General features: G+C 49.4%; 3 protein-coding genes across 4 annotated transcripts; 1 reads left to right on the top strand and 2 right to left on the bottom strand.

Moving 5' to 3' along the window:
* Window positions 1-240: 240 nt before the first annotated feature.
* On the bottom strand, window positions 241-10,261 carry ttc13 (tetratricopeptide repeat domain 13). Of its 2 annotated transcripts, none has more exons than XM_027009499.3 (23): window positions 10,105-10,261; window positions 9,788-9,882; window positions 8,743-8,818; window positions 8,522-8,592; window positions 8,227-8,292; window positions 7,907-7,999; window positions 7,582-7,698; window positions 5,930-6,040; window positions 5,647-5,729; window positions 5,415-5,556; window positions 5,065-5,239; window positions 4,241-4,397; window positions 4,019-4,149; window positions 3,771-3,903; window positions 3,472-3,564; window positions 2,888-2,971; window positions 2,658-2,742; window positions 2,234-2,340; window positions 1,544-1,679; window positions 1,170-1,249; window positions 984-1,062; window positions 748-827; window positions 241-630 (listed from the first exon to the last, which is right to left on the bottom strand). In XM_027009499.3, the coding sequence occupies exons 1-23, from the start codon at window positions 10,259-10,261 to the stop codon at window positions 516-518; spliced, it is 2,466 nt and encodes an 821-aa protein (XP_026865300.2). In that variant the 3' UTR covers window positions 241-515. The 2 variants fall into 2 exon arrangements, with proteins under 2 accessions (XP_026865300.2, XP_026865299.2); XM_027009498.3 differs by having other exon boundaries at window positions 2,234-2,343.
* A 137-nt stretch (window positions 10,262-10,398) lies between these two features.
* Window positions 10,399-12,385, top strand: arv1 (ARV1 fatty acid homeostasis modulator). The gene is made up of 5 exons (XM_027009500.3): window positions 10,399-10,535; window positions 10,640-10,759; window positions 10,843-10,996; window positions 11,312-11,533; window positions 11,633-12,385. The coding sequence occupies exons 1-5, from the start codon at window positions 10,419-10,421 to the stop codon at window positions 11,764-11,766; spliced, it is 747 nt and encodes a 248-aa protein (XP_026865301.2). The 5' UTR covers window positions 10,399-10,418; the 3' UTR covers window positions 11,767-12,385.
* Window positions 12,386-14,448: 2,063 nt separating this feature from the next.
* fam89a (family with sequence similarity 89 member A) lies at window positions 14,449-17,681 on the bottom strand. The gene is made up of 2 exons (XM_035529506.2): window positions 17,383-17,681; window positions 14,449-16,766 (listed from the first exon to the last, which is right to left on the bottom strand). Exons 1-2 carry the CDS (start codon window positions 17,632-17,634, stop codon window positions 16,491-16,493), a joined length of 528 nt encoding a protein of 175 aa, XP_035385399.1. The 5' UTR covers window positions 17,635-17,681; the 3' UTR covers window positions 14,449-16,490.
* Between the last annotated feature and the right edge of the window lie 190 nt (window positions 17,682-17,871).

Consider the following 17,871-nt stretch of genomic DNA (forward strand, 5'->3'; position numbering starts at 1 on the left):
CTCTGGTCTCTTATTTAAATCTTCATAAATCTGAGCTTCTTACCATTAATTGTATACCAATAAAAAGAGTCCACCAACACAAACAGAATGAGATCGCCTACGTCGTTCTGCCTTCATAAAGATGAAGCATTTGGACTAATATTGATTTAGATTTATTCTCTCGTGCTCTGGCCCGCAGTACCGATTAGTGATCGAAGCCTTGCACGTGTGGATTAAAACTGGAGTGTCAAAAACACAACGTACAGGAATCAAATTAAAATTTATTGAAATGTTTTTTTAAGTGTGCTTCATTCTGTCTATTCTTATAAACTAAACTACCTGGGGGCAGGTCTGTGAGAAAATTGTGCATATTTGTTATTACAGACACTTTTACTTTGAAAAAGCTTCTTAAATAAGGAAGACGAAACCCCGCCCATTTGGGGAGGGGCGGGGACCAAAACAGAAGGGGTGGAGCCTCACGTTGCCTTTTTTAGATCCGAACGGATTTTTTTTAGATCGGTAGATCCGAACGTCCGTTAGGACTTTATCGGGCAATGGTCGGGGGAGTCCGTGTTCAAGACTTCGATCATGGTTCTGGAGAACTGGAAGGTCTCGGCTACGGACGGAAGGTTCTGGTACCAGCTCGGCAAGCTGGAGGAAAAACAGAAGGGAGAGAGAGAGAGAGAGAGAGAGAGAGACGTGGGGGGGGGGGGGTTAACAGGACAGATGACGACAATAGTGTGAAGTTAAATAAATCCGCAGTCTCACCTCTTCAAGTTCATCCAGCTCTTGGCCGCTTTGCTGAACCGGTCCGGACTGGGCGTCGTCATGGCTTCAAAGTCGACCAGCTGGGAAAGAAAACACTGCTTAGCAACAAGCACAGACAGACAAACACACACACACACACACACACACACACACACACACACACACACTCTCTCTTTCCTGTCTCACGCTCGCTGAGGTCAGAGGCAGCCCCGCCTGTTCCGACGGGGCGCGTTTACCTTTCCGGACGGGATCTGTCCCGCCACCTCCTTCCCGCTGGCCATGATGGCGCCCATCACCACGGAGTAGGCCACGATGCTGTGGGGAGACACGCACGGCCTGAGTGTGCCGAACGCGGCACAGTGGTGCTGCGCGTGTGTGTGTGTGTGTCGGGGGGGGGGGGGGGGGGGGCAGCGTATACAAACCTGGAGCCTCGGGACAGGGGCATGAGGTTACAGAAGTAATAGATCAGAGAGAGGATGAGGTTACACACAGCATCCGCGTCCTACAGCGAGAGGGAGAGAGAGCCATCCTTAATCCTGCAAGTCTTTTACAATCATTTTGCCTGTTTATCTTTCTAACGCATAAAAGAAAAAAAAAGAAAAGAAATTCCACGAGCACGGTAAGGTCACATGACCTGCCAACGTGGCCTTTCCGTTGGACAGAAAAGCAAACATATGACTGGGTCACACTGTGTGCGTGTGAGAGCACTGCTCATACTGGAAGCAGGTTTGGCGAGTGCGACAACAGGAAAGAGAGAGAGACCGACGGAGAGAGAGACCGACGGAGAGACACATACTCCTAATTCAGAGGACAGCATGAGAGCTTTGCCTTTGACAGTCAAGTCTTTATAAAGCGCCTCCATCTCAGACTGATACTGCTGTGTCCTTTCCTCTGTGGTCTGGGTCTCCACTGAAAACAGCATATTCCCCACACTAGACACACACACACACACACACACACACACACACACACACACACACACACACACACAAAGTAAAATGGATTTGGAAGTACATTACAAGTCTAATTTGCCAGTACAATTAGATCTCAGATTTAAATGAACAAATAAACAGCATTCCAAAGCAGTATTTCAGATATCCGACAGGAAAGAACGTGTGTGTGTGTGTGTGTGTGTGTGTGGGGGGGGGGGTTAATACAGGATTCTGCACACATAGCACTTAAAATATTGTATATAAGCCATTTCATACATTCAGATGATCCAATACTTTTTCATTATTAAAATGTTTATTAATTACGTGTCTGTCATACAAAAAAAAAAATGCTTCACTTTTCAATTTTTCTGAATCTGGTAAATATAAATAAATCTTTTAGCTGCACCATAGTAACGGGTAACCAGGTTTGCCAATACCAAACACACGAGACAAGACCCTCTGAACCCTGTGAGGGAATCCGCAGGGCGCAGAGTGGCACTAGAGAGGCTACAGGTGAAAGGTAAAAGGTTAGAGGTGGTGGATTTGGGTCTAACCGGTCTCCAGTGATGGTGATGGTGAATCCGTCATATTCTTTACCGGGGTCCTTCACGCTCGGCACCTTCGAGTTTACTGTGAAACCATCTCTCGTTTTACTGTTGAACTGCTTCAGAGGACACACACACACACACACACACACACACACACACACACTTTATCCTTTAGCACGCATTCTCCTACCCTGCACATGTAGAAACCTGTACTAACCAGTCTGTGCAGTTACAGGTGAGGTAAGCGATGAGGTGTTTGTGTGTGTGTGTGTGTGTGTGTGTGATGGGACACATGGCTCTGATGTGGATCACCATGCCCTTCCCCCACAGCGAGAGCACACACTGTTACGGACTGGACAACGTCGAGGGATATCTGGGACTACTAGAGCGAGATTAACCCTGGCAGGGCACCAGGGCAGGGTTCTGTTACCTTCATTATAGGCAGGAGGTCCTCCACTTTGTTCACGTACTCGAGAGCCTGTTTCACCTCTGGAACACCCCGCGGGTTATACGCCCTGAGAGAGTGAGAGAGAGGTAGCCATTCAGTGGGTGTGACAGACCAAGCAGAAGAACGCTGACCAGAGATACAGAGACAGACAGAGATCAGACAAACTGACCTCAACCTCGTCTTACCCACAGAGGTCAGGGGCAACTGCCTACCCGTGATAGACCAGTATTCTGTCTTTGACGAAGCTGAGGACGCGGGCGAAGTACTCCATGTATCTGACGTTGACGATCTGCCCCCTGCGAGCCAAACAGAACACCACGTTACCACGCGCCTGCCGCGCCCGCTCCCGTACTGGAGTCATTTTGTTGGTCGTTTCAAGTTACATTCCTGCCTGTTTTGTGCCCATTCGCTTTTATCTTCATTTAACCGTGTTGCTGAATAAACAAAGTGTCCGACTCTCCACGCGACGAGAACTGGCGTTATTTTTATTTTTTTTTGGTCACTACTTGCTGGACCGTGAAGTCGATTGCTTTAGAATCACGCCCCCCCCCCCCCCCCCCCCGATTGGCTGGATGTTGGCATCCCCCCGCCCTCCTCCCGACTACAGCGATCGGGGCTTCACAAATGCTTCTTTTTGTTTGTTTGTTTGTTTGCTTTCCCGCCCTCTTCCAGACTGCAGACAGAATGCGGGGAGACTCAGAATGTCGACCCTACATGAGCGGACAGGTCGGAGGCCTTTGACAGGGAGCCGTGGCGCAGTGGGTCACAGGTGTAGTATCGGCGCGTCGTACGCCACCTGATAAGGTTGATGTGGTTGTTGAAGCCCCTGCTAAGGCTCCTCGCTGGCATTTGGTCCAACCACAGAACAGGCTGGTCTGGATCGGCGATTCTACACACACACACACACACACACACACACACACACACACACACACACACACACACACACACACACACACACACACACACACACACACACACACACACACACACACACACACACTTCTAGGAGATTTCTCATATATTTGACACATGCTGTAAAATCAGGTTCCTTTGCCAGTTTACATAATCCAGGTGCATCCAGGTGAGCTTCACCTTCTCCACTTGACAGCGATGTCGAACATGTCTCTCCACTGCAACTGGCGGGTTTTGCCGTTGACGCGCACCCTGGAGTTGCTCCACGTCTTCTGCACGGCCTGCATGACCTCGATCGCCGCCAGACCCATGGCTTCAACAAGATGGAGGGAGAGAGAGAGAGAGAGAGAGAGAGCCTGATGCATTATGGGACTGACCTTGGTGTATGCGAAGGTTAGACAGGAAGCCGGAGGCATTATGGGACTGACCTCGGTGTACGCGCAGGTTGGACAGGAAGCCTGACGTGTTGTACTGCATGAGTGTCCCGAGGTGGTCTGCCAGACAGATCAGCTTCTGCACCTCCGGAGAGTAGCTCTCAAAGTCCTGAGGTAGAACATCCCTAAAGAGAGAGAAAGTAAGAGAGTGAGAGAGAGAGAGAGAGAGAGAAAGAGAGAGACTTAATACAGGTCTGTAGTTCAGATTGATCTCACTTAATATGAGGCTGTAGTCCTGGCTGCTCCTCGTAGTCCTCGATGAGGAAGGGCAGGTTTTTGGCCCAGTGGTTCTTAAAGTGACCCGGAAGGTCCTGATCCACGTTGTACTCGGCTACAGGGACATCCAGGTGGGAGTGCAAATATCTGGAATATTCTGGAACGGGGACAGGAAGACAGGAAGTTCACCCTCTCCACTGGCGACGTTCGGTTCGTACGGCCGGCGCGTTTCACGGGACGGGAGGAATAAACCGCATCTCACCCAAGGACGAGTAGAACGACAAACATGGGGAAAAATGTATGAAATGATGTAGTTATGTAAATAATCGTACGCATGAAATGATCAGATTGATCATGCGTGCGATTATTTACATAACTACATTAGTTATGTAAATAATCGCACGCATGAAATGATGTAGTTATGTAAATAATCGCACGCATGAAATGATCAGATTGACCATGCGTGCGATTATTTACATAACTACATTAGTTATGTAAATAATCGCACGCATGAAATGATGTAGTTATGTAAATAATCGCACGCATGAAATGATCAGATTGACCATGCGTGCGATTATTTACATAACTATATTAGTTATGTAAATAATCGCACGCATGAAATGATGTAGTTATGTAAATAATCGCATGCATGAAATTAGGAAAGCGGCTTACTGGTGCAAGTTAATTTAACAACAACCTAAAAGAAACCACATTGTGCATCCGTTTGCCTTTTATGGGCGGACAAACAAACGGGGCCGATATGCGCGAGGACGTCGCGCATCCGCGTGTACGCCGCTCGCGGCGCTGGGGCGGAGCACCCTCACCTCGGAGGTATTTGACCTTGAGGTACTCGGAGCTGGCCTTCTGGCCCAGGAGGGGGTCATTGAGCATGACCTTGGTCTGGGCTTTGATGCCCTCGTAGAACTGACCCATGGCCACGTGGCTCAGACCCTTCATGTACTGACAGACCTCGTTGTACGGCTTCAGCTGCAGGCACCTCTGCATGGTAGACAAGTAAACAAAAACGACAATAAAATACTGTAACTTTTACATTCTAGAGGTTTCACAAAACTCTGGGGTTAAATAACTCGATGCATTGCCCTGTAACTGTAGGCCCGGAGACACGCACGCACACGCACGCACACGCACGCACACGCACGAACACAGCGCTTGCCTTGAAGTTCCCGATGGCGTCCTGCAGGTTGCCGTGGTGATAGAGCATCATGCCCCGCAGCTGTAGTGACTGCAGGTGGTTCTGGTTGAGCAGCAGGGCTCTCTGAAAACTCTCCATGGCACGGTCAAAGTCCCCCAGCTCCCTGCTCGCACACACACGCGCGCACAGTTACCTGCCCACGTCCGCCAGACCAGTAGAGCTGGGGCAGGCGGGCGCGGGCGCACACACACACCTGTAGGCCTGTGCGAGGCTTTTGTGAGCGTCGACAAAGTCCGACTTCAGCTTCAGGGCCTCTTTGAACGTCTCGATGGCTTCCTGCGCGAGAGCGAACCACAGCTGACGGAGGAACGGACCCGGACCCCTTTAACTCACGCCAACACCCACCCCAGCCTGAACGTTACAGTCACACACACACACACACACACACACACCCATCCACCGCAACTAAGAGCTTTGCTTCAGGCTCACTGCTGCTGGTTAGGGAGGGGGCGGGGCCGACGTGAGGCGACGCCCACCTTGAGCAGGCCTCTGTGGAAGTAGGTGAGGCCCTTGTAGAGCATGGCGATTGGCTGGTTCCTCTTCAGCTCCAGAGACTGCTGGAAGTCCTCCATGGCAGCGAGGTAGTCCTGAACACACAGCACAGGATAGAGTGTGTGTGTGTGTGTGTGTGTGTGTGTGTACCTCTGATATAAACAGCAGGGTTCCTTTATGGCAGTACAGTCTGTGTGTGTGTGTGCCTCTGATATAAACAGCAGGGTTCCTCTATGGCGGTACAGTCTGTGTGTGTGTGTGTGTGTGTGTGTGTACCTCTGATATAAACAGCAGGGTTCCTTTATGGCGGTACAGTCTGTGTGTGTGTGTGCCTCTGATATAAACAGCAGGGTTCCTCTATGGCGGTACAGTCTGTGTGTGTGTGTGTGTGTGTGTGTACCTCTGATATAAACAGCAGGGTTCCTCTATGGCGGTACAGTCTGTGTGTGTGTGTGTGTGTGTACCTCTGATATAAACAGCAGGGTTCCTCTATGGCGGTACAGTCTGTGTGTGTGTGTGTGTGTGTGTGTGTGTGTGTGTGTGTACCTCTGATATAAAGAGCAGGGTTCCTTTATGGCGGTACAGTCTGTGTGTGTGTGTGTGTACCTCTGATATAAACAGCAGGGTTCCTTTATGGCGGTACAGTCTGTGTGTGTGTGTGTGTGTGTACCTCTGATATAAACAGCAGGGTTCCTCTATGGCGGTACAGTCTGTGTGTCTGTGTGTGTGTGTGTGTGTGTGTGTGTGTGTGTGTGTACCTCTGACATAAACAGCAGGGTTCCTCTATGGCGGTACAGTCTGTGTGTGTGTGTGTGTGTGTACCTCTGATATAAACAGCAGGGTTCCTCTATGGCGGTACAGTCTGTGTGTGTGTGTGTGTACCTCTGATATAAACAGCAGGGTTCCTCTATGGCGGTACAGTCTGTGTGTGTGTGTGTGTGTGTGTGTGTGTGTGTGTGTACCTCTGATATAAACAGCAGGGTTCCTTTATGGCGGTACAGTCTGTGTGTGTGTGTGTGTACCTCTGATATAAACAGCAGGGTTCCTTTATGGCGGTACAGTCTGTGTGTGTGTGTGTGTGTGTACCTCTGATATAAACAGCAGGGTTCCTCTATGGCGGTACAGTCTGTGTGTCTGTGTGTGTGTGTGTGTACCTCTGACATAAACAGCAGGGTTCCTCTATGGCGGTACAGTCTGTGTGTGTGTGTGTGTGTGTGTGTGTACCTCTGATATAAACAGCAGGGTTCCTCTATGGCGGTACAGTCTGTGTGTGTGTGTGTGTGTGTGTGTGTGTGTGTGTGTGTACCTCTGATATAAACAGCAGGGTTCCTCTATGGCGGTACAGTCTGTGTGTGTGTGTGTGTACCTCTGATATAAACAGCAGGGTTCCTCTATGGCGGTACAGTCTGTGTGTGTGTGTGTGTACCTCTGATATAAACAGCAGGGTTCCTCTATGGCGGTACAGTCTGTGTGTGTGTGTGTGTGTGTACCTCTGATATAAACAGCAGGGTTCCTCTATGGCGGTACAGTCTGTGTGTGTGTGTGTGTGTGTACCTCTGATATAAACAGCAGGGTTCCTCTATGGCGGTACAGTCTGTGTGTGTGTGTGTGTGTGTGTGTGTGTGTGTGTGTGTACCTCTGATATAAACAGCAGGGTTCCTCTATGGCGGTACAGTCTGGCTGAAGGCTGGAGCTGAATGGCCTTAGTGAGGTCACTCAGAGCTTCACTAATACGGCCCAGGGGAGAGAGGATCTGTCTCACACACACACACACACATCTCCGTACATATACTACACAATTGTTCCATCCTACATGCAGTCCAACCCTGTTAAAACACTGCTAATGTTGTTACGCGTCATTCATTACTCGCAGTCACAACAGATAAAGGCTTTGTGTGTGTGAACAAAATATTTGGATCAAATTGCTGAAATGTGCCTGATATACGTGTATGCGTTCCTACCTCGGCCCTCTGCTCATACACCTCTGGCCGGTTGGGCTTCAGTGTAATCACTCTACTTAGCTCATACAAAGCCAGGTCAGCATTCTTTACGTCCTAGAGTATGGGAGAGAGGGAGAGAGAGAGAGAGAGAGAGAGAGAGAGAGAGAGAGAGAGAGAGAGAAAAGCCTTCAGGCAAACAAAAGTTCCTCCTAACCAGCCGTGACCGAGCTACAGGGAAGGTGTGGCCAAACGAGGGGGCGTGGTCAGAGGAGGGTCACCCTGAGCTGCAGGCTGATTCGCTAACGGGGAGACCCAGACAGGTAGGAACCGTGACTTCTTACCTGGAGGCTTTTTTTCCCGTAGGCTATCCCTCGACCATATATGGCGCTGACCAGCTCTGGGTCGCTCTGGCAACAAACAGAGCGTAATATTTTTATTGCCAATACCGACTTACTATTTTGCATACAAAACAAGGCTGTGAATAATCAATGAATTAAATAGAATAATTATAATAATATAATAATTACAACCTAATTAATTAAACCAATACACTGCGTGTACACGGAGGGTATGGGTGTTTGTGTGAGAGGTCTAACGTGTGTATGCATGTGTGTGTGTGTGTGTGTGTGGACTGACCTGTAGTAGCAGTGAGAAGTGTTTGATAGCCTCGTCATAGAGCCCATTCCCAATAAGCACATATCCTATGGCTACGAACCCAGCGCGTGCGCACACACACACACACACACACACACACACACACACACACACACACACCAGTTCGTCACAGCACATACCAGCACATCGCCCTCTACAGACAGACACTCCCGTAAGGGGAGAAAACAGGGTGAGGGGCGTACCGAGCTCCTCGTCGGTGCTGTGGTCGTCGACGGCGAACGGAAAGCGTTTCTGCTCCACGAACAGTCGGGCCTGACTCTGCAGATGTGGGGACAAAACGGGAGATGAGACACTGCGGATCAGGACCTCGAGCACACGCCGCTGGGCCGCGTCCACGTCCACGTCCTGTCCCCCACTCCTGACCGCGATCGGCTGTCAGACGGGCCAGACGGGAGGACACACGACTGTGGACCGCCTTACCGTGACCGAAAACGCAGGCCACTGCAGACTCCAGACACCAGAACAGCAACAAATTTAACCCTCAGGGGAACATGTCGGAAATGTCCACATTATACTAGAGTGTTGTATTAAAAATTCAGTGCATTTTCAGGAAAACAGGAATATTAGAAAACAAACCAAACAATGTACTTAGTTCTTAGTCCGGGCAGTCTTGCAGAGTTAAACTGTGTGTCTGTGTTACAGCAGGCAGTACACACATACTGTTTGTGTGGCCCGTCATGGTACGTAGTGCGTTACCGTGCGTGGCCCGTCATGGTACGTAGTGCGTTACCGTGCGTGGCCCGTCATGGTACGTACTGCGTTACAGTGCGTGGCCCGTCATGGTACGTACTGCGTTACCGCGCGTGGCCCGTCATGGTACGTAGTGCGTTACCGCGCGTGGCCCGTCATGGTACGTAGTGCGTTACCGCGCGTGGCCCGTCATGGTACGTACTGCGTTACCGCGCGTGGCCCGTCATGGTACGTACTGCGTTACGGCGCGTGGCCCGTCATGGTACGTACTGCGTTACCGCGCGTGGCCCGTCATGGTACGTAGTGCGTTACCGCGCGTGGCCCGTCATGGTACGTAGTGCGTTACGGCGCGTGGCCCGTCATGGTACGTAGTGCGTTACGGCGCGTGGCCCGTCATGGTACGTACTGCGTTACGGCGCGTGGCCCGTCATGGTACGTAGTGCGTTACCGTGCGTGGCCCGTCATGGTACGTAGTGCGTTACTGTGCGTGGCCCGTCATGGTACGTACTGCGTTACCGCGTGTGGTCTGTTACTCACCAAAATCTTCTCTGCATTAAGAGAGAAGACTGATTCACAAGCGGGGTTGTTCCCCTCATCACAGTCGACGTCCTCCAGCTGGAGAACGGCAGTATCTGTAGAGGAACGAACACGAACACACACACACACACACACACACACACACACACACACACACACACACACACACTTAAAAACGACAAGACCTTTTAACAGCTGCTCGTTAAAGCTGGAGACACGCAGCGACCCATCGAGCTGATCGGCGCCGGTTTTGCCGGAGCGCGTTTTTTTAGAAAACCGCGGTGCGTCTCCGGTTTCCGCCTCCCCGACGCCCTTACCGCAGTCGCCCGTGTAGTCCTCCCGGTCGGACGGCCCGGTGAGCTCGCCGTTAAAGAGCGTGAGCGTGGGGAGATGCTCGCTGGAGAAAACGGCGCCCCACAGGCACAGCGCGACCACCGCGGCCACGACGACAGCACCCCTGCCGCCAGGTGCCATGTTCTCCAGGTAAGGCGCGGTGCCTCTCGGGTAATGTAGTTCTCGCGCACGTCTACTCGCGTTGAGCGCCGGGGGGGAGGCGCGCGGCGAAAAACTACAAATCCCAGGATCCGCACGCCTGGAAATTCGCGGAAGTTCGGCGTCCTAATGCGCGACGATGTCAGAAACGGGGACAGAAATGGCCAGAATTCGCTTCAAATGCGTTGAGTGCAACGCGGACGCGACCGAGTTGCACCGGGATTATAGCAACGGCATACTGAAGATAATGATATGCGTGAGTAATTGGTTTTGAGATGGTAATATACGTCGGAACGTTAGCTGGAAGGCAAATAAAAGATCTGTATTTAAAGATGTGCGTAATGGGTTTTATCCCGTCAGGGGTCGTGCGCCAAGCCCGTGGATAAGTACGTCGAGTACGACCCGGTTATCATTCTGATCGATGCCATCCTGTGCAAACCGCAGGCGTTCAGACATATCCTGTTCAACACAGAAATAAACGTGAGTGGAACAAAAATCCCCCCCTTTATAAATAAAGCCCGGTTAAAGGTGATCAGATGCACTTCTCCCTCCCTCCCTCCCAGATCCACTGGAAACTTTGCGTGTTCTGCCTGCTGTGTGAGGCATACCTGCGCTGGTCCCAGCGCCATGGCTCAGACGCGACCAGTGACCCCGCCGACATCATCAGATACACCAAAGAGTGGGACTTCTACGGGATGTTCGCCCTCGCAGCTCTCGGTAGACACACACACACACTCCCTCTCTCTGCGTGGCACACCGGAAAAAGAAAAAACATCAGTATATTAATGTTTCTCAAAAGCTTTGTAACCTTCAATGATCGTCTGCTTTGTCATTCATCCGCTCCTTGTAGCGTCGTCTTAACTATTAGCGTACCATTAAAGGATCCCATCCTTGAAAATCAAGGCACCCTTGATTTTCCTGACCACCTGAACGAATAATCAATTGACCCTCTAGATGTTTCTCACCAAATCTAATAAATTCTCCGTTATTGTGGAGTATTGTACAATAAATGTGTGTGTGTGTGTGTGGCAGAGCTGGCCGTGTACTGTGCGGGTGTGTGGGCGCTGCTGTGGGCGGCGTGGTGCCTTCGCGGCCGCTCTGTGCAGACGGTCCCTCTGCTCCAGGCCCTGCTGCTCTCCTGCTACGGAAAAGTCCTGCTGATCCCGGCGGTGATCTGGGAACACGACTACTCCCCTCTTTGCTTCCGACTCATCCGGCTGTTCACGCTCACCTCCAACACCCAGGCCATACGGGGTATACGCACGCCCACCCACCCTGTGCCGTCCCTTTATGTCCCTTTGCTGTGTTATTTATCTCAACCTGCAACGTGCGCTCTTCCTTTACGTGCCGCAGTAATCCTGAACTGTAGCAGACGACTGGCGGTCCTGGCCGTGTTCGGAGGACTGCTTCTGGAGACCTGCGCGACTCACGGTGTGTACAGACTGGAGCTAAGTGTGCTCGACTTCCTGCCTGACCTCCACACCTGAGCCTACCGTGCTGCCGTGATGTCACAATGCGCTCCGCAGAACGCGATTGGTCGAACCCGTCTGAAATCCAGTGCGCTTTCCACGCCGTCGACTTTGACCGCAGTCAGAGGGCAGTGGGCCAGACGCTCCAGGAACCGTTCTGCGCTGGTCTACGGCAGGTGGGGGTGGAACTGGGTTTGAATCTTGGGCGCCCCAACGTAAGAGCACGCTAGCGTACCGTGTGACCAGTCGCTGTGACCCTCCTCTGACGGTGTGCGGAAAAACACTCGTGTTTTCTTTGTGCTGAGGAAAAATGAAAACGAGCTTTGTGGAATGGCAACTTTTCGTGTGTGTGTGTGTGTGTGTGTGTGTGTGTGTGTGTGTGTGTGTGTGTGTGTGTGTGTGTGTGTGTGTGTGTGTGTGCGCAGCTTTCTAAATTGCTGTACTTTGCTTAAGGACATTTGTCAAACATGACCGATACCTGGTGAACACACACTGAGTTCTGCCTGTTGAAAATCAAACATTTATAAACCTTTGTAATTTCTAGATTTTTTAATGTGATGTTTGTGAAATGTTATGAATAACAAGGTTTGGTTTTCGGTGTGGCTTGCAGACATAAAATAAATGTAGTTGAGCTGAATCGCTCCATTTCGGGCCACGTTCACTGCTTCTCTAATTTAAAACGTTTTTTGCTGCAGTCTGGAAACATTTTGAGCTTTTTCTGGAATAACTGACTCAGAAAAATCCTATTATAGCCATGGTGGGTACATGATTGTAATATTGAATAATTCCTATTGTTATATGTCTGTAGTATGTTTATATATGTTATGTGGAGTATGTATGTATGTGTCTTATGTTGCAAGAACATAGAATCCTGTGGAACTTGCGCAAGTTTTGACAGGCTCTCAGCAGTTCATTCCAGTCATAGGCCGGTCTGCAGTTGAGCTTCTGATGTTATTGGCCCCGGGCGTGCTCAGTCAGAAAACACCTGTCGGTTCTCATCCCAAATCCCACCTTTAACCCCACAGCGTTTTGGCAGCGTCAGTCAGCTGAGCCAACATGTTGGTTTTGACGTTTACAGAGGCTATCTTCATCTTACTTAACTACGCCGAATGAATTTTCCTGAGAGAGAGAGGAGGGAGGGGGGGAGAAGGCTCAAATGCAGCTTTGGTGAACTAACTAATGGCAGATGTGTGACCGATTAAAAACATAAACCCCCACATCTATCTCTCACCCCGTCCTGCATCCTTAAACAGAAGACCTGTTATTATAGAGTCTGGCACGGATAACGGCGGTTTTGGAAAAAATGATTCAGGTGCTTGGCAGAATATCGGTGGGGATGGAGGGGTTGAACCCATTCACACTGGTTTCCGTGAGCAATTCCTGAATGGACCCGCAAAACAACTCGGGAGTGTCTGAGGACTGGTCTGTCGGAACTGTTCTCGTCAGTATAATTACCGCAAACACCAACAAGATGTTTAAAGGTTTAATGCTTAACGCTTCAATTCCCTGATTAAATATTCTGCATGAAAACTTTTATTTTGTAAAATAAAAGTAAAATGAAAACTTTTCTGTAACAAAAACAAATTATTTTGTAAACATTTTCATCCAATATGTGGTAGTGCAGAAGCTGGAGGGATTGCATAAGGGCCTGTAAGTGTCTACGTGCCAGGTGTGTGACTCATCAGACTGGTGTCACAAATGTCCCCATTCTCTGGGTTTCAGTATAGACTTGAGACCTTGTTAAGAAAATAAGACGATGTAACATAAAATAGGGTTAAACGCCTGGGATGACATTGCTACTGTAGTAATAAACTTCACTAACCTTTAGTGTCTGTTAAATATCATCCATTGAGTAGACTGCTGTAAGTATTGCTGTAATTTTATTGGCTTCAACTCAGGAGTCAGGTGGTCTTTTTACTTGTTGGAACAGCATAACAATTGTTACTGGTTTGGTTGTATGGTTTAGAGATGTAATTTTGATGCATGGTGAGGTGAAGGAAAACCTGGGACTGGGACATAAAACAAACACCACAGCGTAACGAGTGTATAACGGCCACTTATTAGCTGAGAGTTGCTGTTTCAACAGCAGTGAGTATGTGGTATAAATCAGACACCATTTTTACATTTATGGCATTTAGCCGAGGCTCCTATCCAAAGCGACTTACAATTAAGTTGTGCAACTGAGAGTTAAGGGCCTTGCTCAGCGGCCCAAGTGTTTCTGGACTCAATTGAACAGTCAAAACCAATGATTTTAGGACCTTTTGTCCCGACCTGCTAATCCTGGTATCTTCTGAACAAGAGGCTGTTCGTTTGTGTTATTCATGCACAAGTGTTTCACAAAGAAGTTCGGGGGCGGGGGGAAACACACACACACACACACACACACACACACAGATAAGGGAGGGGTGGGGTCAAAAGAAACTGGAGAATCGGGAATGTAAATGACCATTTTGAACTGTGAAGTTGTTGCTTAGATACTGCGACGAGTTTCTTGGCAACAAGGCCTTTCCAATCACTGCGAGTTTTCACATGCTTTGCTAACACATGCGAGCAGAACGTCCTTCTGCATCTCAGAGGGTGCATCAGCGTGCATGTGACCCGGCTTGCTCTCAGCCTTGAGTTTCACCGACCGCGTGCGTCGTCCTATAAGCCGGCTCTTCTTGCTAGGACGGCAAAATAACGAGAGCGCCCGCAACTCCGTATTTGAATGATCGCTTTAATAGTTGTTGCATATACAAAAGGCATACAAAAACGGTCCTCCAAAACGTACAGTAGTAAGGTCGTTCTGTATGATGCAGACATACAAACTTTACTTTGCATAAGCTAAAGGTTTTTAGCATTCAGTTGCTTTCTAAACAAAAGAAATTCAAAGCCTTCGATGAAGAAATGGAAGTAAACAGACAGAAACCAGTAATGGCATTCATCCTGTAAAAGCGTTTACCAGCAGCACATGAAAAGGCCCCGGAGGAACACAGCTTGCCACCAGCAGGGTGGGGGGTGTGATAGAGTTTCACCCAAGAGACCTCAACGAGATGACAAACCCAGGAGATTACAATGTGGGCGTTCAGACTGAGCTGGACAGAGAAACACTGGGTGGTTTTTGGGTAATGTAGCACTAGGTAAAAAAGCAACAATTTTGCAGCACAATCATACACTACATGATCGAACTGTAGAGAATCCAAAATGACAATTTAAGTGACTTACTCCTATAGATCCTTCTGCAAAAGTGCTTTAGAATTAAGACACACTCTTGTCTGGTGTAGGCCACCCCGCCTATGCACTTTGACTGCTACAGTGATGCTGTAGACTATTTAAATACATCATCACCCGCCAAGACACATACGATACCAACATCCAGAGGGCCCTTGGTCAGTAAACTTGTTACAGGCCTTATAGTTACAGACTGGACATTTCATCTAAATTACCACTCACCAGCACACACACTGACTATTCAGACCAGTAACAAAATACACAATGCCAGACCAACCAGGAAAATAAAAAAAACTTCCAGAAACATCTATAATGTCCCGAATGAGTGTTGGCAATATGCAGCTTGCCTCTTTGGTCTGTGTGCCTGATCTCTGATCAGCTCGTCCGAAACATGATGAACCAACCCGTTCAATCTCCTTAAGCGTAAACAAGAGTCCCCAGAATGTCCCAATATAGGGAGCTGATTAGTCCCTGAAAACTGGAAGACTGAACATTAGCCACCCCCCGCCATATTAGCATGCACATAAAAAAATAAAAAATAAAACAAAACTTTATAATACTGTTATTTCTAAATAGGTTAATTATTATACAGACTGGAACACCTCTTAGAAAAAGGCAAAAATTCACTATCCACCTGAATAGCATTATGAAATGTATAATGTACCTCTACAGTGTGATGTAACCGGGCAGGGTGCGTATGAGAACCATGCCACGATTTAAAAAAAACCAAAAACCACAGCCACAAACTCACTCACATTTTCTTCCAATTCAAAACTCTGTCTGAACAGGGCTGTCTGTGACACTTATCTGTGGTTTCATCAGAAATAACTTTACCAAGCAGAAGTTATAAACGCTCACGTACATCAACTACATGGAGGAAAGCACCGCCACGCCGATGCAAGGCCATCCTGATCACCGCTGAACACCAGTGCGACCTGGCATGAACAAGTCAAGGAACCATTTTTTTTGGCCAGACCCTGGATTATGCGTTTGAGAATTATAGGTAGTATATCCAGCATTGCATCAATTCACATTTTTTAAACCCATAGTGTAGCACATAGCATATAAATAAATGTAAATGTATTACTGGACTGACGCTACCAACTGACTACAACCCCCACTAGTTCCTACCACCCTGCAGGGATTAACTCCACCCCTAATCTAGCACATCTGACTCAAATATAAAGGATTAAGGCGCTCTGAGAATTATCCGACTTCTGTGAATTAAGGATCCTACCCAACATCACCGACCTCCACATGTCGGTCAGCAGAGAGATATTCAAAACATTTTTAGTGTAAACGTGAGTATTAAGAGATGTGCTTCACTGCATAAAAACAAGCCATAGAAAATCTTACATCTATTAAAACATACCATACTGTTGCATTATATAATAAATAATCTTGGTTTATATTTTCTGTAGGAAAAAAACAAACAAAAAAACGCCAGCATAGCATAAAAGTATAACTGCTTCGTCCACGTAAGGACAGCATTTGGCCTGCAGGCTGCAGGTCGGCCCCAGCACGGCCGTCCATCATATCGTGATGTGAAAAGACTCCTGCAGCCACACGTCCTTGGACGTCCCGTTTCGCGGCGCCGTTTCGCTCCCGTCCGGCGTCTCGGTCGGGCTGGCGCCGGACTCCGGGTAATACTCCTCGTCCTCGTCGAAGTACCCGTTGTCCAGCCCGTAAAGTCCGTCCGCAATCGAGCCGGCCGAAAGGTCCTGGCAGCTTCCCTTGTACTCCTGGATGGACTCGTGAAGGGACCAGAGCTGACAGAGCAGCGACATGTCCTGCTGCCGCAAGCCCACCTGCAAAACGCACACAAACACACCGTAAATCCGTCCCTTCTCTGGAGTGCAGCAGCCATATAAGCACTAGTAAAAAACATAAATCCTGACCATTTTAACCAGCAAGACTGCAATTTACTTTAACGAAGCCACTCTGTACCGACTCTCTCTCTCATTTTTATATATATATACACTTATTTAATTTTTCCGCCCTGTAGGTAGCTTAGCTAGCTTGACTACCGCAAAGCTTCAGCTATTGACAGAAGCGAGTTTAGCTGCTTGGCGTGACTTAAGAAAATCAACGTTAGCCAAGAAAAACGCAGAAAAAAACGGCAACTCTAAGCGTTACTCGTCCGTCTCTTCTGAGCTTTTTTTTCCCCTCACGGACCCGGCAGCTAGCGGAGCCAGTTACGACCGACTTTTACGGACACGGCTAGCTGGGTTAGCTTAACCACGAACGAACCTAGCGCGCGGCGGCCGCCGCCGTCGCCGTCGTCGTCGTCGTCTCGAGCCCGAACCGGCTCGCGGGTTCACCCCACACGGCGCGCGCCGCCTGCCTCACCTCGCGACCCGTTTTAACCCTCCATCCTCCTCCTCTTTCTCTCTCTCTCTCGCGCACACGCGCGCTCCCGCTCACCATCTCTTTCCGGAGGAGCGCCAAGGCGGCGTCGAGGCTCGCGGGCTTCCCCGCCCGCGGCCCGTCCGCGCTGCTGCGCGCGCGGCTCAGCTCGTGCTGGATCATGGTCTTCTTGGCGTACACGCGCTCCATGTCGCGCCACGAGCCGCCGCTCGAGTTCAGCAGGCCGCTCAGGCTCTTGGGCAGCGGCGGGAGGCCCTCGAGGCAGGCCGGCGTCCCTCGCGCCGCTCCGTCCGCCTCCTTGCCGTTCATGATGCGCAGCTCGCGCGCCGTCTCGCCGGAGGTCTGCGGCTCGCGCTTCCTGTCGCTTTAACTGGATTCCAGACAGGCGGGGCGGGACCAGCGCTGACGACGTGAAAAAAAACCACACTGATGAATATTCATAAAATGAATTTTACCGTTATCTGATGTTCTACATTTGCATACAGAGAGTTCTTGCCAAACAGACAATGTCATATCTGAACTGAACTCTGCCCATGACAACAAAAG

This window comes from Electrophorus electricus, chromosome 2 (assembly GCF_041902795.1).
Source record: "Electrophorus electricus isolate QZ-2024a chromosome 2, ASM4190279v1, whole genome shotgun sequence".
Classification (NCBI taxonomy): domain Eukaryota; kingdom Metazoa; phylum Chordata; class Actinopteri; order Gymnotiformes; family Gymnotidae; genus Electrophorus; species Electrophorus electricus.